The following is a 24,170-nucleotide window of genomic DNA, read 5'->3' on the forward strand; positions in this document are numbered from 1 at the left end:
AATTTACAGAGATTTCTCTTCTGTTGGCTCCACGCCTAGAATTTCCCCAGGGTTGGTGAGGCATTGAGGGGACTCCTCCTCTAGGCCTGACGCGATCTGTCACGGCGCGCCTAGGCGGAATGCCTTGGGCTCTACGGACGTTGTTGGCCTGGCGGTTCCCCCAGACCCCTTGAGCTTCAGGACAGTTGGCCCTCCTCGAGACGTCGATTGGCTCAGAAGCCAGACAAGTCCTCTTTCTCTTCTGGGAAGGCTCAACCTTCTCCCCCCACGAGCTTAAGGCGCGGGTGGTGCTCCAGCTAGGTGCACATGTGTCACGCCAGCTGGCTGCTCTTGTGCCACGTCAGTAGAGTGCTTAGGAGGCACACTCGTTGGTTGGACAGGTGGCACTCCAGCTGGGTGCGCAGGTGGCACACTAGCTGGCTGCCTAGGTGGTACTTCGCCATGAGGGTCCACATGCAGCCCTTGAGCCACCAAAGTAGTCTTCATTAAATTAACCACCTCATGTAAGGCGACGATACTACCCTCTTGAGCCTTTATTTTTTGTTGGAAGTTGACTTGGCTCTTAAGGGCCACCACTTCTGGTGGCTCCTCCGTGTGAAACGATTGAGAGTATTCACTCTCATAGTACTCATCTCCATCATAACCATCATTCTCGTCATAGCCATCGTCCTGGGCCACCTCCTGATCAGCTGGTGGAGGTGGTCAGCTTGGTTATCCTCCTACAACGTCAATGGAAAGATGAATTTCTTCTGCAACGTTTCTTCTGCTATATTTAAAAATAAACACACACACACACACATATATATATATACTAGATACAAGCAACGTGCATATTGCACGTTTGCTTAGTTTTATTTATAGAATTTATTAATTATTTTTATTAAATTTATGTTAATGTCATATAAATTTTTGAAATAAATATCCTATTTTAATTAAATAATTTATTTATTTTTGTTTAAGTTTATGTTTGTTCTAGTTTTTTAATTTAAGAGTTACAACAAGAGATTATATATTATATGTTTAATACAATATTAAATATTATATGTAAATTTTAAATTTAAGTTTATTGCTAGTTTTTAAAAAAAAAAAAGTAATTTGTTGCTAATTCACAGTAGATTATATTATATGTTTAATATGATATTATTCTAATAAGTGAGTTTAAGTTTAATTAAGTTTTATTTAAGTTATAAAATGTATGATTTTATTATTTTTAAATAATTATCATTGTAAAATATCTACAAAAATATCATATTTTAATTTGTTTAATTATTTATTATTTAAAAATAATTATCATTGTTGTTTATCCAAAAAATAACTGTGGATGACGTGGCAACAATTTTCGACACGTGGCAGAGATGTTGCTCGCCTATTGACCAGAGATACTTCCATATGCGAGGTTCAAGTTTTATATACGACCAGCCTGGTCGTATACTCTGTTTATTTATGTATAAATTTGTATAGTTGTAATGATAGCCAAGAATATCTCTTCATTATAACCTGAATATCCGTTTATTGAGGAAAATATGATTAATTGAATCATGTAACCCTCCTTGAGCCTATAAATATACAAGAAATAGCTCAAGGGGGGATCTTTTTTCGAATCCTCTTTTATGATCTGAGAAGAAGAGAATTATATTGTTATTATTCATCGTCTGTATTGTTTCTCCTTCCAAGGTTTGTGAAACTCAAGAACCCTAGTTCTTTGATCACGCCTTTGAAGCTCAACTTAATAATAGTATCAAGTGAACGTAGGTCATTACCAATCTTTGGGGCCGAACCACTATAATTCTTGGCGTCCTTTACTTTCCATTAGATTGTATTCTCAAGCATCGTACTATTTTCCTGTCGTATATTTGACTCCGTGTCGTTGGCTAATTTTAGGGTCAACATTCTGGTGCTTTCATTGAGAGCTTGTGAAAGAATCTAATGGCAAAAAAATCCAAGAAGACCGGACAGGCTGCTGCCGCTGCATCATCCCAGCCTCCTCCCCCAAATGTGGCTGAAGACGAACCGCATTTGGAGTTTGATGAGGAGGAGTTAGATTCTGAAACCTTGAAGGAAACACTAGGGATGTTGCAAGATGAGTTGGCCAATTTGAGGGCCAATCAAGAGAATGTTGCAGAGATAATGGCGTCGCAGCAAAGGGAAATAGAATGCCAGCATCAGGAGCTGAGCGAGCGGCAGGCTGAGATGGACCGTCGACAAAGGGATGCCATGGACGCCCTTGAAGCAGCCATCCAGCTGGCTAGGAATCAGGCTGCGCCAGCCTCCTAGCCAGATCAGCCACCAAATGGGCCACCTCAAAGGGGTCCCAATCCCAGTCCTTTGCTCCATCCAGTAAGCCCTCAGAGGCCAAAGCAGCCACCTATGGCTCAGGATGATGTCCCACCTAGGGATCCTGAGCAGCAGCCTTCGTCTCAGGCTGGTCGAGGCAATCCCCTGCGCCCGAGGCAGAATAGGGTCGAGCAATCGCCCCGCAGCCGTAGATGCCCAGAGGATGAAGAGCCGCATCCACCGAGCAGGGGCAGCGTCCTTCTGCCAACAGGAGAAACTCAGAGACAGGCTCTGTGGTCAGGGCCCCCCCATGGCATAACAATGCACGGGGACCCACCGACCAGCGCAGGCCTCCCCCTAACGCTCAGGAAATGCCAGCCCAAGGAGGCAACAGAGTGAATAGTCGGTCGCACCATAGTCAGCCACGATTCAAAGATGGCCACGGCTACAATGAAACCGACTCTGGCAGAGGAAATGCTGGTCGGAGGAATGAAGAGAGAGGTGGAGGCAGGAGCCCCCCACCTAGAGAAGACCGACCTGCAGGTCATAACGCTAGGGGGCAGCCCAGGCAGAATAACGTCTTTAGTCGACTCGGAGCCAGCGAGCAGCGACGAAGAGACGATGATTTGAGGGACGTACTTAACGACCGCCGAGAAAGGCACAATGAGTACATTCCCCTGGCACCAGATGCCCCAGCAATCCCAGAAGCTGTTCAGGCTCAAATCGGCCCTGAACCAGGCTGTGCAGCAGCTGGTCGAGGAGCGAACATCCCACATTGAGTACGATCGAAGGAGATGCACCCCATTCATACAGAGGATTGCTGTGGCTGAAACCCCCAGTAAGTTCAAGATGCCAACACTGCCAAATTTCGACGGGTATGGAGACCCGGTATCTCACGTGAAAAAGTTTGATATACAAATGGATATACAAAAGGTGTCAGAAGATGCCCGTTGCCGCATCTTCCCGGAAACACTGTCTGACACTGCCCAGGAGTGGTTCTTTAAGTTCCCTCATGCCAGTATAGTATCATGGGAAATGTTCGTAAAGGAGTTTTACGGACAGTTCTATACGGGTTGTGTGCACCCCACTGAAGCGAACCAACTGGTCGAGATACGCCAGAAAGAGGGGGAGCCCTTAAAGGAATATGTTCAACGCTTTATGCGAGCTGCAGTTGGAGCCAAGACTATGGGCGATGAAGGTAAGATGATGGCCCTAACTGCTGGGGTTAGACGCCATTCACCCCTCTGGAGCAGCCTCAGAAAGAATGGGGTAAGAAGCACCCAGGAATTCTTAGATCGAGCTGATCGGTACATCAAGCTCGAGGACGTGATTGCCAACGAAGGGAAATCGCCAACAAAAGACAAGGGCCCAAGGAAGAACCCGCCAAAGCCGCCAATGGGTCTGAAAAACCCAATGGCAACGGCAAAGGCAACGGGAATGGCAATGATAGAAATGGTGGGAAATGGGCAAACAACGAACCCTCGACCTCCGAGAGCAAGTGCCCCAAAGGTAATCAGTATGAACCAAGATTCACCAACTACACTGCCCTTGTTGAAAGCTACCAGGCGACCAGCTCAAGCATGCCCTACAAACGACCCGCACCTATAAGAAAAGATATCTCCAAGAGAGATGCAACAAAGTTCTGTCATTTTCACAACGATTACGGGCACAACACTAACGAGTGTAACCAGCTGAAGGACGAAATTGAGTTCCTAATAAGACAGGGATATTTAAGAAGATATGTACGAGTCGCGGGAGGTTCTCAGTGAGAGGCTCAAGGTGGCAACGAGTCGGCGCCTGCACGCCAACGCTCGCCACCTTTACAGCCAGCTCCTGTGGCAGGTACCCTACTCACCATCTGCGAAGGCCCACATCTTGCAGGAGATAGTGGGAAAGAAAGGGGACGATATGCTCGAACCCTGCACCACGACCAGGACATCGAGATGATGAGCGTTGAGGATCGAGCACCAAAAAAGGCTCGAACAGAGGAGGAACCGATCACCTTCTCTGACGACGACGCCTAACACGTGCGATTCCCACACTCCGATCTGCTGGTCGTGGACGTTCAGATCGCAAACATGATGGTGAAAAGGGTGTTGGTCGATACAGGACGTTCGGTCAACATCCTATACAAGTATTCGTTGGAAAGGATGAAGTTGTCCGTGAAAGACCTGGATCCATGCAACCAAACCATTTATGGTTTTTCCGGAGAAGGGCTCGCCCCAACAGGGACGATTAGACTCCCAGTCACAGCAGGCACCGCACCTGCTAATAGGACATTACTCACTACTTTTATAGTAGTTGATTGTCCTTCGGCGTACAACGCTGTGATAGGGAGGCCAATTTTGGTCAACCTACGAGCCGTCACCTCTATATGGCACCTCGTTATGAAATTCCCAACGGACGCAGGGATAGGATGCGTGTTGGGAAACCAGAGGGAAGCAAGGGAGTGCTACAACACCTCGATCACCAAGCCGAAGAAAGGTGTATCGAGAGATGCCACCAGAAAGGAGTTGCAAATGGCGACTGATGTTCAGGTCCACTCAGGTGATAATCTCACCAAATAGGGCGTTGCCCAAAGCATATCGTTCACCCAGGCACTTATAAACTTGTACGCTTAAACGAAGATCTCGTTCCTCGCTATTGGAATGGAGAACACCTACGCAAGTATTACCAATAAACAATTCTTCTTAAAGAATTGGCTTGTATTAATTTTACTTGTTACAAGTTTTGAAAAAGGGTTGGTCATTTTATGTGACTGATCGCTTATAAGTGTAAGATCCTATTGATCACTTGTACAGACATGTTTAATTCATTTATTACGAGAAATAAAAGGGATTGTGTGCAGCCAGTCATTTCTTGCCAATTATTGTATTTATTACAAGTATTTGCTCATTACGTGTGTTGTTTTATTGTATTATAATTCTAATCATATTGCTACGAGCAGTAATGTTCGAACAGGTTCTGGTCAAGGCAAGTGACCAAGGACCTAAAACTCCTCGATCACTTGGGGGGCATATAAGGTACAAGTAAGCAAAGCATATCGATAAAAGGTATGTAAACACATGAGCAAAATAAGTGAAAACATGCTAGAGTACTTAGAGTATTTTTCAAAATTTTGTTAAATCAAACCAAAGTGCTATGCTAAGTTCGGTCATGCGAACATATGTTATAATAAGATGCAAATATATTATAATATCAAAATGTATCCTTTTACACTGCAAGCAGTCGCTGCTCGGATGTAATTGTTCAAATAAAACTAAAAGCTGCCCATGCAGCAATAGAAAATATATTGTCTTTACATCACGACCCGTACGTCGTGCATTTAAAAAGATAAAAATAAAAACAGAAAAAGACTAAGGGACTGGAGGATCTTGGGGAGCATCCTGGTTGACCACTTCTTCAGCATTAGCTTCTCCTCCATCCATCCCAGTGGCCAGCGAGATCTCAGGGGAAGCAAGAATCCTCGCTCTTTCTTCCTCTGCCAGTCGAGCAGCACAGCGAGCGAGCTTGGCGTTTCTTGCATTCTCAGGAAGGTAATTGAAGTTGGCACCCTGGTTGTGCTTCCAGAAATCGTAGAAGCATCGGAGAGTGACATTCTTGTACCTTTCCAAATTCCTGGCATTGGCTTTCTCAAGCTCCTTAATCTGGCCCTCCAAGGTTGTAATCTCTTGTCTACTCACAGCCAAGTCCTCCTCGAGCTATTTAGCCGCGCGGTAATTGACGCGGTTAGACTCCTTAAACTGGTCCCTTTGCTCGATGGCTTTGTCCAGAGATTTTTGCTTCTCCCTCAACTCCTCAACCAGTTTATTCTTCTCCTCGAGCACCGCTGCAAGCTGTTCGGCATATTTCGCTTCGGCAGCTTTGAGTTCATCAGCGTGCCTTTGCTCCAAAGATTTGGCCAGCTCGGTAACAGCACCCGAGCAGAGACGGCCGACAATAAGGGTCAACATTGCCTGTGGTCAGAGCAAAGGTTAGACTAACTTTAGAATATAGAAGGGCTGTCTCCACAGAAAAAGATGACTTACACTGGTAAACTCGTTCAAGGCGCGGTTTAAGACCGGTCGACGTCCATCGCCTCTGTCGCAGCCATCGCCTCTCGGTAGCGGTCGTGCTTTACAATTTTCGTGATCCTGTCCTTAACTAATCTGAAGGCGCGACTAGTTATGTCGCCCCCAGTCGAGGCAGGACCAGCCTGCTGAGTCTGGTTAGTTGGGGCCGTTGGAGATGGAGTCGACCCGGCTGGAGCAGGGGGAGTCTGCTGCTCATGATGAGAAGGTGGAGTTGCATTGGCTGAGGGCCCATCCTCCGGGAGGCTTGCATTGCGAGGCTTCTTAGCCTGAGGCACTTTGCTGCTTTCCCCAGGATGCCTCTTGCTTGTTTTCTTTTTGCTCGAGGGAGCCGCAGGAGCCTCAGGGGCGCTGTAAATGTCGAATACGCTCTCGGAGTCCATATCTGAAACGGAAGCAAACATTCAAGCAGTGACACAGTATAAATAATTAAATATGTCATGTCAAGAAAAGAAACAGAAAAAATTGTAAGTGAAATACCTGAGCTATTATTACTGGTCGCTATACTATAGACTCTACTAGTCTTATACTCACTCTCTGACATGAAGAAGTCTGGACCTAAATTTGGAGCATATTTAAAATTGTCGTCCCCGTCGAATAGGTGACAGGGAATTGGCAAGCTATCTAAAAGCGAAATAACTGTACCATTCTCGTCTGAAGACTCGTCCAAGTGTTCGATAGGCTTGGTGGCCTTCTTTTTCCCTTTCCCCAAGGGGGCAAAGGGCCTCTCTGCTGGAGGAGTGCCAACAGGTTCTCTGATCGTGACCCCGGTTTGTCTCCTCCGTGGAGGTGACACTGGTGGTTGCTGCTCGGGTTCCTCTCCGCCTGTGGCACTCCCTGCTGTTGACTCCCTCATGTCCTGATGAGGGGCCAAAAGGCCAACCAGCCTAAGGTTAGCCTCTGTGACTAGATGTTTGACGTTTTTTTCTACGTTAGTCATGCTGGCCAAGAGGGCTGATCTCAACTCCATGTCTGGAGTTGGGTCTGGTCGCAGCCATGGGCCTGGAAGGCATTAAAAGTTTAAGAGAATGTGGAGGAGAACACTAAATAAAGAGTAACAGCCAGTGATACAAAAGTTTTACCTCCTTGAGCAAAGGCTAGATTGCCTGCGATCATGTCAGTCGTGAGGAAGTACTCCTGGTAGTACCTCCCCACATTCGATATATGGGTGGTGTCAGTCAGGAAGGTGCGCCCAGTTTCCTGATGACAGAAATGAAAAAACTTCGTACCTTCTTGATTGGGGTTAGACTTGAGGTCAAACAAGTAGTTAACCTCATGAGGAGTTGGCACGGGCCATTTTTTGTGGCTGTACAGGATATAGAGTGCTGCAAGCATTCTATATCCATTTGGGGTTATTTGAAAAGGGGCAACTCTGAAATAGTTGGGCACCCCTTGGAAAAATGAATAAAGAGGCAAGGTAGCCCCTGCCTCAATGTGGAACCTCGACCAGGCGCTGAAGGCGCCTTCGGGCAGGTTCGCCCGTTGGTCTTGGTTAGGTCGGACTAAGGTCACCCCCATGAGACCATACTTCCTGATGTAGTTAGCGATCATCCTGATCGTCACTCGGCTCTCAGGTACTAAATACCACTCAACATCTGGCTTAATGGCGTGTCGGGGCTGAGCGTGTGTTTGGATATTGGGGTCAGGAATATTTTTAGCTCGACCACTGGTCGAGGGAATTTCAGCCCGAGGAGCAGGCTGATGTGAAGGATTGGGGGTTTTCTTTTTCTGGGTTTTGGTTTTAGCACGAGCCATATTTTGAGTAAGAACAGGTGGAGTGTTTGAAGTGACACGAGAAAATGGGATGTCAGGTATCAGTGACGATGGTTGCTCCTCGTCCTCAAGCAGTTGAGCCAATAAGTCGTCGTCGATAGGTCTTTCTCCTCCCCACAGATCTTGCATGAAAGCTGTGAACAGATAAAGGAGGAGATAAGACGCCATCTTAAAAACTTGTGTTGAAAGTTGGAATAACGTTGCTCGCGTATACGACCAGTAGCATTCTAACAGAAACACTAAGTTTTATGCGAGCAATTTGAAAAACAGATTGAAAAGAGGAAATAAAAAGTTTTTTGGAAAAAGAGCTTTTTCGACTCCGAAAGGGCGAGAAAAACCCAATTTTTCAACTAGCCTAAAAATCGAAGTAAAAATTCTTGACATCAATCAGTACAGAGCAAACTGGCTCCTAACTCCTACAGAGCAAAACTACGCTACACTATCAAGCATCAATTGGTATACACACAATCCTCATGCATTTCTACCCAAGAACACGAAAAATTTCAGAACTCAAAACAGGCATGTAACAGTATGCATGGCATGTCAAAGAGCAGGAAAGTTGAAGAAATTTACCTAGATGAAGATTGGAGCATCTGAAATGAAGCAACTTTGGGCGTGCGAACAGAGGATCTTTAGAACAAGCGACGGATGATCTTCAAAGTTTCTTAGCTCTGGGTTAAGTTCTTGAGGGTTCTTGGCAAGAAAAGGGCAAGTAAAAAGTGAAAAGGTAAATTTGGGGATTATTTATAATGGCTTAAATATGATAAAAATGGGTAATCATGAGTTACATTTTTCAAGGCATGGGGGAGTGTAATAGCCGTCAAAAGGGTTACTTGGAAACCGAAAAGACATGATTGGACGTGATTAGGTCACATTTTTCGAGGAAGCACGAGTGGCTCTGACAAATTTCGTGGGGTATATGAAAGGTTAGTTTCCTAATTTTACTTATTGCTGGTCACAATAAATAAACTTGGGGGGCAAATGTTTATCCAAAAAACAACTGTGGATGACGTGGCAACAATTTTCGACACGTGGCAGAGATGCTGCTTGCCTATCGACCAGAGATACTTCCATATGCGAGGTTCAAGTTTTATATACGACTAGCCTAGTCGTATACTCCGTTTATTTATGTATAAATTTGTATAGTTGTAATGATAGCCGAGAATATCTCTTTATTATAACCTGAATATTCGTTTATTAAGGAAAATATGATTAATTGAATCATGTAACCCTCCTTGAGCCTATAAATATACAAGAAATAGCTCAAGGGGGGATCTTTTTTCGAATCCTCTTTTCTGATCTGAGAATAAGAGAATTATATTGTTATTATCCATCGTCTGTATTGTTTCTCCTTCTAAGGTTTGTGAAACTCAAGAACCCTAGTTCTTTGATCACGCCTTTGAAGCTCAACTTAATAATAGTATCAAGTGGACATAGGTCATTACCAATCTTTGGGGCCGAACCACTATAATTCTTGGCGTCCTTTACTTTCGATTAGATTGTATTATCAAGCATCGTACTATTTTCCTGTCGTATATTTGACTCCGTGTCGTTGGCTAATTTGAGGGTAAACAATTGTAAAATATCTAAAAAATACCCTATTTTAATTATTTATTATTTTAAAATAATTATCATTGTAAAATATCTGAAAAATATCATATTTTAATTTGTTTAATTATTTATTATTTTTAAATAATTATCATGGTAAAATATCTCAAAAATATCCTATTTCAATTTTTTTAATTATTTATTTTATTTAAGTTTAAGTGTTTACAAACTACAGTTAAATATAAGAATATTATGTTAAATATAAGAATATTCTGTTAAAATTAATATTAAAAAAAATAAAAAATCGTTAAAACTAAGAATTTCTGTTATTTACACACTTATTTTATAGAAGAGATATATATTTACTTTTTATTTTATTTTATTTTTTGTTAAGTATTTAATTATTTTTTGTTGATTTCATTAATTTTTTGTTATTTTTTAAATTGTAAATGTATTTTAATTATTTTTTTCTATTTCAAAATCAATTTAAATTTATTTTTTTAAAAAAAATTCTAAGTAGACCAATCATAATGTACCACGTGTACACCAAATCAGATTTTAGCATTTATGTTGTCGTAACTTGATAATGGGTATTTTTGATTTTTTAAAATATTGAGTACTTACTACTAATTCCGTGTCAGATTATTTTAAAACAAACTTGTGTTAGAGAGCAGCGTGGAGGGCAAAATGGTAATACAATAAACGCCTGATTTAGTTAGTACTATTATTTCCTAGGTCGGTGCTAATGCAAATCCAAATCCAAATCCAAACGAGAAAAAGAGAGAGAAGAGAGGGGGAGACATAATAACGGCTTTGTCCGTTGTTTCCATTCTCTCTCCTTCTTCCTGTTATTTCCCGCCACCTTTTCTTTCTTTCTTTTTTTTTTCAACCTGAATCTTCAGACTTTTTCTGTAATTGAAGAATATATACAAGTAATTTACATATATTAAGGTTATATGGTAGCTTTTGATGGTGAAATTTTAACGTGAATGTTCTTTAATATATGCACATTGAGATGAGAATTGGAGGAGTTGGTGAATAATAAGGAAAAAGGAGACAGAAAAGCAATGACGGGGGAAACAAAAGGGGAAGTAGTAGAGAAGGGTGCAAATTCCGGTGAAGAAGAGAGCATTGTAGTTTCGGTGAGGCTGAGACCACTAAACGAGAAGGAATTGGCTAGAAACGATGGATGTGATTGGGACTGCATTAGTAATAATACTGTTGCAATCAAGAACAACCTTTCCGAACGTATCACGTTTCCCACTGCTTATACTTTTGGTAACATTCTTTCTCTCTCTCTCTCTGTTTAATGAATTTTGTATAGATGAACTTAAATTCTCAATACCCTTTTCGATTTTTAACCTATTTGTGATCATATATACATGCATTGCGGATAGACAGAGTATTTGGGTTCGACTGCACCACAAAGCAGGTATACGACGAAGGAGCCAAAGAAGTCATTCTTTCAGTTGTCAAGGGTATTAATTGTGAGTGATCTTTTTAACTTCTTTTTTTTTAAGAAAAAAAAAAAACATATGTATTTATATATATTGGTCTTAAATTTGAACGTGTTAGTGATTGTGTGGTTCGTATCCAGCAACCATTTTTGCCTATGGTCAAACAAGCAGTGGAAAGACATACACCATGAATGGAGTTACGGAATATGCAATAGCAGATATATATAATTACATTGAATTGGTAAATGACCAAGAAAAAAGACTTTAGTGTATTGTAATTTGACTGTGACTCTTATCATAATTTAGATTTTTTTTGGTGGTATGCAGCATAAAGAAAGGGAATTTGTTTTGAAGTTCTCTGCTATGGAGATCTATAATGAAGCTGTAAGAGACCTTCTTAGTGCAGATGGTACTCCACTCCGACTTTTAGACGATCCTGAGGTGAATTGCCCATATTTTTAATTACTCTTTTGGGTTTTTTCTATTTATTTAATTATTTTTTTCTCTTGGAACATATTTAATAACAATGTTCCTTTATTGCAGAAAGGTACTGTAGTTGAGAAACTTACAGAGGAGGTTTTAAGGGATCAAAGCCATTTGCTGGAGCTTCTTTCCATATGTGAAGGTAAAGGATAAAGGCCTTTATGTTAACATTGTTGTCTTCCTTTACTCAAAGCACAATACCATGTTAATCTCTTATATTGTCTCTTAGATGAGTGGAGCTGTATGCTTGATTCTGGTTTTGCATTCTTGCAGCTCAGAGGAAGATAGGAGAGACCCTTCAGAATGAAACTAGCTCCAGATCTCATCAAATTCTGAGATTGGTATTCCTTTATTTGCTGAATCAGTTTCTACTTTGATATCTGAGTACTTTGTTCTTACTTATGTTTTGGTCAAATGATTAAATAAACGGAAGACAATTGAAAGTTCAGCTCGTGAATTTCAACAAGCAAGACATTCAAGTGCCCTTGCAGCTACTGCGGTATGCGAGTATTCCTCCTCCCTGGAAATAAATTTTTGAAGAGTTCCGTTTTGTTATATGCAAAGTATCTAAACTATGTAAGTCTATGCAGAATTTTGTTGATCTAGCAGGGAGTGAGCGTGTTTCTCAAACATTATCAGTAGGAACAAGGTTAAAGGAAGGCAGCCATATCAACCGCAGTTTACTGGCCCTGGGAACTGTTATTCGGAAGCTAAGGTTTAATAATAGCGTTTTATTTTCCTTCTACATATGTTTTAAAGAGTTATATCAATAGATTACTTTGTCAAAAATCTGAATCCATTATTTATGAAGCATGGACAAAGTGTTTTCTTCAGTTTGGGGCCTGATGTTAGCCAGTCGAAGTAATTTATATAAATCATACAAGGTCACACATTGTTTGCTTACTGATGTGCCTTTGTTGAATGCAGCAAGGGAACAAATGGGCACGTACCTTACAGAGATTCTAAGTTAACACGTATACTGCAAAACTCTCTGGGAGGCAATGCAAGAACGGCCATCATTTGCACACTAAGCCCAGCACGTAGTCATATTGAGCAATCAAGAAACACCCTCTTTTTTGCAAGTTGTGCTAAAGAGGTGACTACTAATGCTAAGATCAATGTAGTAGTGTCAGATAAAGCATTGGTAAAGCAATTGCAAAGAGAATTAGCCAAAATGGAAAGCGAATTAAAGACCTTGACATCAAAGCCTGTTTCTCATGATTCTGCTGTTTTACTGAAAGAGAAAGAACTTCTGATTGAACAGGTGAGAATAACCTATGCTAATTTGTATGCGGGGACAATATGGTTTACAAGTACTGTGAGCGCTGTAAGTTTTCTTACCCCCCTTGTTTTTCTTTTTTGGTTGAAATGGAAATATGCAGATGGATGAAGAGATAAGAGAACTGAGAAAGCAACGTGATTTTGCAGAATCTCGGATTGAGAGTATGCTACAATCAGTTGTAGAAGACCAAGTTTCAAGGTCTAATGAGTGTTTAAAATTAAAAGGATCAGAATCAAAGGTTCGGATCAGAAATGGCAACCTTAATATATTTAATTCGAACAATCACCAACAACTTTCTCAGACTTTTGAGGAGAGCAATACTCCCAAGTCTTTTGCGTCTCCATCTCAGGGTTGGGAGGAGACTGCTATAGAAAATTATGCAAAAGCTGAAGATCGTATCTGCAAAGAAGTTCGTTGCATTAAAATGAAAGAATCAAGAATGGAGCAAAATAGATTGCATGTTCTTCTCCCTATTCCTGAAGATAAGAGTGCAGGAAACTCAGTCGTGAGTGAAGAGAATGAGTTGAGTGAGAAAGAAGGAAAGTCAGTCACGAATGAAGAGGAGTTGAGCTCTGTTGTGACAGATTGCAGTTATGATGCTTTGAAGCAAAAAGTTCAGGAGATGCAAAAGACAATTAACTCTCTTGTCAATTATTATCCTTCAGAGGTTTCCCCTTGTTCCTCTGAAGCGTGCATGTCTAACTCCAGAAGTTTGATGTTGACTAGAAGTAGGAGTTGCAAAGCTGTCCTCACAACGAGCCCATCTTTTGTTAGCTTGAATGAGAAAGATACTCCTAGAGCAGTGCAGAGCTTTTGGTGGAATTCTCACAGATCAGTTCGAGGTGCAAATTTTGGGAAGCTATCAAGAAAAGATTCCAACAATTCTAATCTGAGTGTTTCCTTTGACATGGATGACACTATTGAGTTCAATGCAGAGGAGACTTTGGAGAAGAAATCACATGGTAGAGGAAAAGGATTTAAGCAGAACCATTCTAGATCAAACAATGGTCGTCACACTAGAAGGTTAATTAGAAACGACTCTAGTGCTTCTATTTTGAGCGCTTCCCTTGAGCCAGAGGATACCAAAGAGTTTGATGCAGAAGAGACCAATGAGAAGGAATCTCTTGAAAGAAAAAATGGAATTAAGCAACACCCTTTTAGATCAAACCATGGTCATCACAATATAAAGTTAATTAGAAACGATTCTTGTGTTTCTAATTTGAGTTCCGCCTTGGAGACACATCAAACCAAAGAAATTCATCTACAAGGTGAGGACTTCTCTAGAAAAGAAAGGGGCCTGCGAGAAAAGCTTTTTAAATTAAAATATGGTGCTAAGACATCAAAAATATCCAAAAGACACTCTCGAGCTTCTGTGTTGAGTGCTCCTGCGGAGAGATATCATTCTAAGGAGTCAGATTCAGAGGAAAGCGTTCTCAACTTTGTGCCAGAGAAGAACAGAACCCAGTACAAAGAGGAGGTCAACCAGCATACTGACAATTTGGTTAGTACTCAATTTCTCTTCTCTTTACTATCTTGCAAACGAGTAAGAGAGCATATTGAGGTTGTGGTTGTGGAATCGTGACTGTACATACCTTTCTCTTATCTGTATATTGTCACTCGAAGTAAGTTATTCATTATGGATGTTTATGCAAACAGGAACAAGAAGAAGAAGCCAGAAACCATAGCAATGCAGAACATGCTCGTTTGGAAGGTATGCAGGATCGTAGGCACTCCAATTTGATTTGGCCATTGGAATTTGAGAAGAGACGGCAAGAAATAATTGAGCTGTGGGATTTATGTTATGTACCATTAGCACATAGATCCTATTTCTTCCTTATTTACAAAGGTGAGCGTTCGGATTCTGTTTACCTAGAGGTAGAGTTAAGAAGGTTACATTATCTCAAGGATGCATTTTCGATTGGGAGTAATGTAAAGAAAGACTGTCAAATTCTAACTCCAGCTTTAAGGTACAATATTTAACCCAACAAACAAGCACAATTATAACTTCTTTTTTCTTTCATATATATGCATACTAATGTATAGTTCTTCGGATAATGAAACAGTTTGAAGATGCTAAATCGAGAGAGAGAAATGTTAAGCAAGCAAGTGCACAAGAAGTTTCCTCTAAAGGAAAGAGAAAACCTTTACCAAAAGTGGGGTATTAAGCTCAAATCAAAACAGAGGAGTTTACAGTTAGCACGGTGGCTATGGACGAATACCAAAGATATTGAGCATTCGAAGGAAAGTGCCCTTCTTGTTGCTAAGTTGGCAGGGTTTGCAGAGCCAGGTCAAGTCCCCAAGGAGATATTTGGACTCAGCTTCTTACCTCAACCCATCAACCTGAATCCCTTCGGATGGAAATACATGTCTTCTAAAATTTAACGATTTGGAGGTTAACGAAATTCTTGGTATTTGCCCAACTCTGATCGTCTGCCTTCCACTTGTAATTTAAAAGATTCTAACAGTAAATCATAAGGTTCTGATTGTAAATCAAGTCACTAAAATGAGTATACAATACATATGTGTATATATATAAATTTATTTTACAAAACTTTCCATTTTTATGTTTTTGTTGGTGCACATAGTTTATAGCAAAAAGAATACTAAAAGCTGAGAAAATGACATCTTGGATAGAAAATCAAGAATGCATTAGAATAGAACATAATGCAATAAACAAGATCAGTAAGATAAGATTGCATATACACGCGTGGTGTGAAATTTTTACACAATGGAATTTGATTCAAGGACAGCTCCTTCAGTAATTTTCCAACCTGAACTGGAACAAGACATTTCGTATCTCGTTGTGTAAGTTCTGCTGTTTGAGTCATTGTGCTCCGGGTGGAGAATATCAGTCAACTGTGTGAACTCTTCAATGGTTGCTTCCACCACAGCGCGCTGTCCATCTAGTGACACTGTTACGCTATCAACACTCACGTTTTTCAAAGAGTAATCATAGAACCAGCCAAGTTGAGCAATCTCAACCGCACGATCTGTCCATATCTTCAACATCCCACCGTCCAAAACCTAATACAATTTGTTTTAATGTCAGACACAAATATTGGTTTCCCCTAATATAATAAGGAATTTATTTACCTCTGCCAATTTGTCTATACAATGATCAGGCCCAAAAGCTTGAGATTTAATATTCTGCCATTTGCGAACCAAACCTTCAGCAATTCTCGCATCCATTTTGGGTAATTCATCTACAGCTTCTTTATCTCCCGACATTCCTGCACAGTTAATGTTGCAATTAGATAATCTTATGTCATAAGCAGCATTTTAAGGCAATAAGTATAAGGAAATAATTGTGCAATTCAGACGAGCCTTGATATTTATAGATTCAAATGGTTCAGCAAAAGTGCCTCCGAGAAATAATTCAATTTGCTTTTTTTTTTTTGCTTTTGGAGGGGAGAATGTTTCCCACAGGCACAAGTAGCAAATGAATTTTTTTTTTTTGGAGAATGTTTCACGGAGCAAATGATCTTTTTTTTTAAAAAAAATTTTGGAGAGAACATAGGATTTTTTTTTCTTTTTTTGACGGGAGATGTTTCACACAAGCGCATGTAGCAAAATATTTTTTTTTTAAGAGGGGAGAATGTAACAAGATATGCATGGGCATGCACAAGCAGACGCACATCCAAACAAATTTTGTTATTTTTGTAGGGGAGAATGTCGCGCATTCACACAAGTAAACACAAATTTTTTATTTTGGGAGGGGAGAATGTTTCACATACATAGCAAATGATTTTTTTTTTTTTTTTTTGAGTAGGGATGGGAGAATGTTTCACAAACACACATAGTAAATGATTTTTTTTCAGTGGGGAGAATGTCATGCACAAGCACGCACACAAATGAATTTTTTTGTTTTTGGAAGGGAGAATATTTAGCACACGTACCAAATGAACGTTTTTGTTTTTGGAAAGGAAAATGTTGATTTTTTTTTTAAAGGGAGAATGTTTGACACGCACACGCACATGTTTTTTTTCAGGGGAGAATGTCATGCACACGCACAATCACACGCAAATGATTTTTTTTGTTTTTGGAGGGAAGAATGTTGAACTTTTATTGTTTTTGGATGGGAGAATGTTTCGCTGACACATGTAGCAAATATTTTTTTTGTTTTTCGTGGGGAGAATGTCACACATACGCACACGCAAATGAATTTATTTTTGTTTTTAGAAGAGAGAATGTTTTGCGCACAGCAAATGATTTCTTTTTTTGTTTTTGGAGAGAAGGTTGAACTTTTTTTTTTGTTTTTGGATGGGAGAATGTTTTGCATGTAGAAAATGGTTTTTTTTGGTGGGGAGAATGTTGCGCACACGCACAAGCACATGCAAATGATTTACTTTTTTAGGGGAGAATGTTTCGCATACGTTGCAAATGATTTTTTTTAAGGGTAGAATATTGAATTGTTTTGTTTTTGGAAGGAAAATGTTCCGCACACACATGAAGCAAATAATTTTTTTTGGTGGGGAGAATGTCACGCACATGCAAATAAATTTTTTGATTTTGGAGGGGAGAATGTTTCACGCACGCACACGCAGCAAATGTTTTGTTTTTTTTGGTGGGGAGAATGTCAAGCACAAACACACGCAAATGAACCTTTTTCATTTTGGAGGGGATACTGTTTTGCAAATGTAGCAAATGAATCTTTTTGATTTTGGAGGGAAGAGAATGTTGAATTTTTTTATTTTTGGATAGGAAATGTTTCGCACACGCAAACATAGGAATTGATTTTTTTTGTTTTTTGGTGGGGAGAATGTCACACGCACGCACATGCAAATGATTTTTTTTTTTTTGAATGGTTGAATATTGAATTTTTTTGTCTTTGGATGGGAGAATGTTTCGCGCGCACACTATAGGAAATGCTTTTTTGTTTTTGTTTTTGGAGAGACGCAGACATAGACATGCACACAAATGCAATAAGTTGTTAAATTAAATGCTTGCACATGCAACAAATTGTTAAAATTAATGCTTAATAAGATAAGTCAAGCGCTAAACTACGGTAAATCATACCTAAACTGATTGCATCAGATGCTGTCACCAAACCAAGTTCTTTCCGAATAGTACTGCTCCTAGAAGGTATGTACCTCAAGCCAACCAGAGTCATCACTCCAATCACCACACCAGCACACATGATCTTAATGCTTGTATCCTTGATGTTGTCAGTAATTACTACCACTTCCCGAGCTTCATCAGACCTTTCATGTCCATAAAGTTCAGGAACATTGGCAGAGTCATCTTCAAGAGGGTCTTCATTTTCTGCAGGGAGAAGAGAATGATTCATCTCACCATCATCCTCTTGATCTGTTAAGCTCTTGTCTTTGTGACCCAGGGGAAACACCTTCTGCAATGTGTGAAGCGCACTTGACTTCACATGATCAAGAACTGCAGTAGCCTCTGCCCCAATCCTAACTATCGCTGCTGCTGCAGCTAAAGGTGACCCATTAGCTCCATCTAGCCTTTCTAAATATCTAAGGACTGTAGGATCATCATAGTAATCTCCAAGCTTGAACTGTATATCTTTAGTGTCCCTAAATCTGGGGAACACTACCTCCATTAGCCATGTCTCCAGCAGCTTACAAAGCCCAGGGAGATCGCTGCCATCATCATCTTTTGAATTTTCCAAGACAAAGTCTACAATAGATGGATTTCTGTATGGTGAATTATTACTGTCTAAACCCAACCAAGAGCGACATTCATCAAGCTCTCCCACAAGCAGAGAGCAGAGGCCTCTCTCTAGAGCGAAGTCTATCTCACGGCTTTCTTTGGGTGCATAAACATTCAAAGAGTTTCCTAAAGTTGTTACCTTAGTCTGCTGTAGTTGTTGGAATAGGTTATTAGCATCTTGGATGAGGTGAGGTTTTTTAGCAACAAATGCTCTGGCAACAAGTGCAAGTGCCACTCCATAGACTTCAAAACTTTCAGCTGGGATATTACTGGGTGTAGCTGCGAATAGATCAACCTTTCAACCAGAAAATGAAACCAAAAAATGAGGAGGAAATTAATGATAAACTATCTAGAGAACAGAGCTACAAAAGTAAAAATAAAACCTGCTCATCTGCTGTCATATGTAAGAAGGCTTCATTCATGAAATTTTCTCGGGAGAATCCCCCTGCAATTGCAGCTGCTCCCCCTCCTCCAACTGCCCACAAAATGTTGCGCACACCACGGAGGCCCTCTTCCCTTCTGGATCGATTTTCATCATTCAGGGATAAGGCTAGAAGCTCTAAAACACAACGGGGGGTGATCTCTTCCAATGTTTCATCAATTTGTGCTTGTAGATCAGGTGCAAGGCTACTAGCCCCTTCCTCCTACAAATTGGATATTTATCAAGCATGTAAAAATAAAATTCAACGCGGTCAATTTCCAAAATAATCAATCATGGTAAAATTTGATGCTAAATCAACTTCCAAAGTGGCACATTCTCAGCCGTTTTTACTTTACATGTCTCAATATGAAATGATGTCGTTGAATTTTGCAAATAAATTAGAGAAATGTTAAAAACTTTATCAAACGCCAAAAGGTTAAAATACAATTCTTACCTGCAAGAGCTTCAAAGCCCTTTCCAGCACTTCGCAACCCCGAATGAAATCTGGAGGGGACAGTGCCATTGCGTCCCTAGACAAATCAACATACGCGAGGGCCATAGCCAAAACCACATCTTGTTTGAACGACTTTGGCAGCCTCTCTCTAAGCAAACTTTCGCCAATTTGAAGAACTAGCTCGATTTTTCCCGCTTCTTGCAAAACGCATAAAGCTCCGGGAACCTACAAAACCACTAACACACCATCAACAGAGCTGAATTCGACCAAAAAAAAACCCCCATTTTCAGACTCAACGAAAACAAAGTAGACCAAAAGTGTAAGTCTAAAAACAAAATGTTTCCCATGGTTTACCGAGAACCCAAGTCAAGATTAACAAAATTTAAGAGACAGACCTTGTCCCAAGGGACTTGGGTGAGCAATGTTCCCTCTTCATCTTCAACAAGGCTATCATTATACTCTCGCCGTAAGCTCGGGTCGACTAGGGTTTCACAGGCCGCCTGAAGAATCTGTCTTCGGCTAAGCAATGCATCTTCGCTGAATCCATATTGAGGTGGCTTCGAAACTTTAGCATCGTAAGCCCTCCTTATGCCATCGCCAAGAAAATGAGTCTCGGCGCCAAGAACCTGGTAGAATTCCAGTGGAACGGATACGTGGCGTTCTGGGGGAGTAAGTAGTGGCGATGGAGGAGCGAGAGTAGCGGTAGCAGAGGGAGAAGAATAGTAATGGTGGTGATTCTGATCCGAAGAATCGCCGACGAAATTGAAATCGGCAAGGAGGCGGTCCGCCCATCGGCTGGCAAAGCAGGTGGTCGGACGGGAAGAACCGGCGCCATTGCTAGATGGGTAGAGCTTCTGGAATTTTCTCGGGAGAGGGTGCGGGGCCAGCCGAGGACCCGGGAAGCCAATGGCCAATTGTCTTAAGGTGTCCATTGATGATTCTGTGTGAGCTTAAACCCTCTTCTTCTTCTTCTCTTCGGGTTTCACTTTTCAGTATTTTATTTCACCCCACAAATTAAAATAAATGATATAAAAAAAATACCTTATCAAACTCCATATTATATTATATTATATTATTAATGTTATAAAACAAACTACAACAATCCGTTGTAGTCTAGTTGGTCAGGATATTCGGCTCTCACCCGAAAGACCCGGGTTCAAGTCCTGGCAACGGAATTATTTTAATTTTTCTTTTAAAGAAGAAAAAATTTTGTAAAATAATTTTTTATAGGTGTGTGGATGTAGTCTGATTTTAGGTTGTTACTGATTTTCTGGTACCAGGCTTGAATATAAATTGTAGTGCAGGTGTTTTAGGGTCTGATTGGTTCGCGATTAGAAAACTGTATTTTTGAAAAGTGAGATTCTAAAATAAAAATCTGAATTTAGTGACTAAAATCATGTGTTCTGAAAATGTGATTGGTTCAATGTCAGTAAACTGTTTTTGAATTTTAAAAAAATGAATCTGTGATTGATATTAAATTTGAAAATATAACATAAACTGAATATGTGATTGGAACAACTGAATTTGAATATTATTTTAATTTTATATATTTTATATACATAGGTTGTATAATATTAAATTTTGATTTATCAATAGATTTAATTAAGTAAAATTTAATTATATTGATAAATTAAAATTTTTATTGATTAAATTTATAACAATATTGCATTGTCATCTATAAAAATACCAGCACAACTTATTTTTGAATTGTACATAAATGTCATAAAATGTTCCATAAACACCTTATTACTAGTGGGAACATACTCAAGTCATAAAAATTGGCAAAAAAAAAATAAAATAAATACAAGCAATGATACAAAGAATAGGAGTAGAGAGAACAAACAAATCCTGATTTTGATTTTAAATTTTTGGAGAAAAAATCACAAAACAGAGAAAACGCAAAATTGTTGTTTTCTAAATTACAACACAAAATTAGAATTCTGATTAGGATATAGTTTTAAAAAACAATCTACCAATCAAATATTTTGGTAGGTCCCACAAATTTTAAGTTTTCAAAATCATAAAATCATTTCCAAATCCCCTACCAATCACACCCTTAACTTTTCTTATTCCGGTTCAAATGAAATATGTGTTTTTCATATACACAAGAATGAAACATTTTAATAATATTATTATTTAAAAAAAATCTTAAACTAATAATTTTTTACTTAATATCTTATTTTATTTTTGAAACTTATAATATAAAAATAAATATACATGTATCCAACCTATAAAATGATAAATAATTTCATTAAAGAAATTGATATGTAAATCATTTATATCATTATTTTAGTTTAAAATAACAAATAAAATATTATTAAAAATAAAATAAAAGTATTTTTGTATTTTTAAAAATTATACTTGATTCTAGGTGTGTGGATATAGTATTACTTATCTGATTTTTGGTTGATAGTTGTTCAAAATTCTAAGGAGATGTTTGCTATGCAGGAATCTGAACAATTTCTCATATTTGGTACTGAGTTTGAATTTTTCTAACATGTGAAATTGTACTGCACGGATTTTAATTTTTTATAATTCTGAGTTCAAATGAAACACACTTAAAATGTGGTTTTCATATACTCAATAATGTGAAACACTTAATATTATTATTATTTTAAAAAAATCTTAAACTAATAATTTTTTAGTTAATGACTTATTTTATTTTTGAAGCTTATAATATAAAAACAAATAGGGAGATTAGCGACGAAAATACTTAAGTTGTTAGTTTTATAACACTTTAATACCTAACTCTTTGTTTTTTTTTTGTGCGGTGAAAATATCTTCCGTCAACAATCTTTGACATTCGTTGGTACATGGTCGTCAAGTGCCATGTAGAGGTACACGTGTCAATTTATAATTGGTCCACACAATTTTAAACAAGTCAGGTCACCTAATGAATGTCACATCACTATTATTTGAAAATATGATTTTCTCATGTTTGGTACTAGGCTTGAATATTTTTAATACGTGAAACTATAGTGCAGGGGTTTTAACTTTTCATGAGTTTGGCTTCAAATGAAACACACCTGAAAAGTGTTTTAACTTTTCATGATTCTGTGTTCAAATGAAACACACATGAAATGTGGTTTTCAGATACACAAAAATGTGAAACACTTCAATAATATTATTATTTAAAAAAAATCTTAAACTAATAATTTTTTAGTTAGTGACTTATTTTATTTTTGAAGCTTATAATATAAAAATAAATATACATGTATCCAACCTATAAAATGATAAATAATTTAGTTTATTTAAAGAAATTGATATGTAAAGCATTTATATCATTATTTTAGTTTAAAAAAACAAATGAAATATTATTAAAAATAGGTTTTATACCTTTTTGGACCCTGTGTTTTGTCACATTACCCATTTAGACCCTGTGTTTTGACAAATTACTTTTTGGACCCTATGTTTTGTAAAATTGTTCAAATAGAACCCTAAACTCGATTTTGATCAAAGTTTTCTCAACTGAAATCACAAATAATTTACCAAACTAACAATCCAGAACAAAAATAAAATCATTCTACTTAAAAACTGTATTGTTATATTCAATTTTTTTTTTCATCAAAATTGAGTTTAATGGTCTATTTGAACAATTTTACAAAATATAGGGTCCAAAAATGAATTTTTAAAAAAAGAGGGTTCAAACAGGTAATGGGAAAAAACACAGGGTCTAAAAAGGTATAAACCCTTAAAAATAAAATAAGAGTACTTTTGTATTTTAAAAATTATACTTGATTCTAGGTGTGTGGATGTAGTATTACTTATCTGATTTTTGGTTGTTAGTTGATCAGAATTCTAAGGGGTCGTTTGCTAAGCAGGAATCTGAACAATTTCTCATGTTTGGCACTGAGTTTGAATTTTTCTAACATGTGAAATTGTACTACAGGGGTTTTAACTTTTCATAATTCTGAGTTCAAATGAAACACACCTAAAATGTGGTTTTCATATACTCAAGAACGTGAAACACTTCTGTTGACGTGGTTCTTCGCCAACAGATAATTAAGAAAATAAGAGAAAGAGATTAGTGCTTAATAATGAACCGAAACAGATGAATGATCTTAAAATGGACTGATGACACAACTACGTTTTTAGGTGGTTCAAAGATTAAAATCACTCTACTCCACCAACCAATATTATTGCTATGCTTCTGGTATTCTCTTACAGGGTATTTCGTTACACCATATAATCCAACCCCTTGCAACTCCCAGGGTCTCCATATTTATAGGAGAGGGCACCTGGGAGTTGGTAAGGGGGGTTATCCCGTGACCTTCTTACCCATCATGTCACTTCTGTCACATTCATGATTAATTCCTAAAACCTGACAAATGAAGTGTGGTCTAATCAATAGGTAAGGGGGATAATGGGCCGCACGGCCCAACCCAGTCGTGGGTGCCTGAATACGCACGTTCATGCTGCGTGTCTGAGAATTCAGGGATATATCAAACACGTGATGTCTGATATATGCACGTTTACATTGCGTGGTTGACTTTATAAGGAGTCACGGCTTCCCACTCCAGCTCGTACCTCGAGCTGGATGCCTTCTTGGCTTGCGGTCTTCATATCCCTGTCTCGGCCCTTAAATAATCTTGGTCAACCTTTGGTTACCTCGAGCTAAAGAGGTAGGACCTTACAACAGCAGCTCCGGCCACATGGCGTCCACGTGGCTGATATAATTATGCCATGTCTCAGCTTGCTAATAGCCCGTGGAAAATCAGGGTGTACATTTGCCCCCCAA

The 24,170-nt window shown here is 39.0% G+C and overlaps 2 protein-coding genes and 1 non-coding gene across 3 annotated transcripts; 2 read left to right on the forward strand and 1 right to left on the reverse strand.

Moving 5' to 3' along the window:
• The first annotated feature begins 10,359 nt into the window (after positions 1-10,359).
• Positions 10,360-15,451, forward strand: LOC133805415 (kinesin-like protein KIN-7F). Its single transcript, XM_062243595.1, has 12 exons — positions 10,360-10,943; positions 11,063-11,152; positions 11,263-11,363; positions 11,450-11,563; positions 11,666-11,747; positions 11,879-11,946; positions 12,039-12,104; positions 12,196-12,320; positions 12,533-12,869; positions 12,988-14,388; positions 14,544-14,854; positions 14,951-15,451. The coding sequence occupies exons 1-12, from the start codon at positions 10,733-10,735 to the stop codon at positions 15,267-15,269; spliced, it is 3,225 nt and encodes a 1,074-aa protein (XP_062099579.1). The 5' UTR covers positions 10,360-10,732; the 3' UTR covers positions 15,270-15,451.
• On the reverse strand, positions 15,392-20,432 carry LOC133805416 (protein ACCUMULATION AND REPLICATION OF CHLOROPLASTS 6, chloroplastic). The gene is made up of 6 exons (XM_062243596.1): positions 19,828-20,432; positions 19,433-19,657; positions 18,941-19,201; positions 17,904-18,852; positions 15,981-16,117; positions 15,392-15,911 (listed from the first exon to the last, which is right to left on the reverse strand). Exons 1-6 carry the CDS (start codon positions 20,362-20,364, stop codon positions 15,609-15,611), a joined length of 2,412 nt encoding a protein of 803 aa, XP_062099580.1. The 5' UTR covers positions 20,365-20,432; the 3' UTR covers positions 15,392-15,608.
• Positions 20,433-20,534: 102 nt separating this feature from the next.
• Positions 20,535-20,607, forward strand: TRNAE-CUC (transfer RNA glutamic acid (anticodon CUC)). The gene has a single exon. It is a non-coding gene; the product is annotated as a tRNA-Glu (tRNA).
• The last annotated feature ends 3,563 nt before the right edge of the window (positions 20,608-24,170 follow it).

This window comes from Humulus lupulus, chromosome X, assembly GCF_963169125.1.
Source record: "Humulus lupulus chromosome X, drHumLupu1.1, whole genome shotgun sequence".
Classification (NCBI taxonomy): domain Eukaryota; kingdom Viridiplantae; phylum Streptophyta; class Magnoliopsida; order Rosales; family Cannabaceae; genus Humulus; species Humulus lupulus.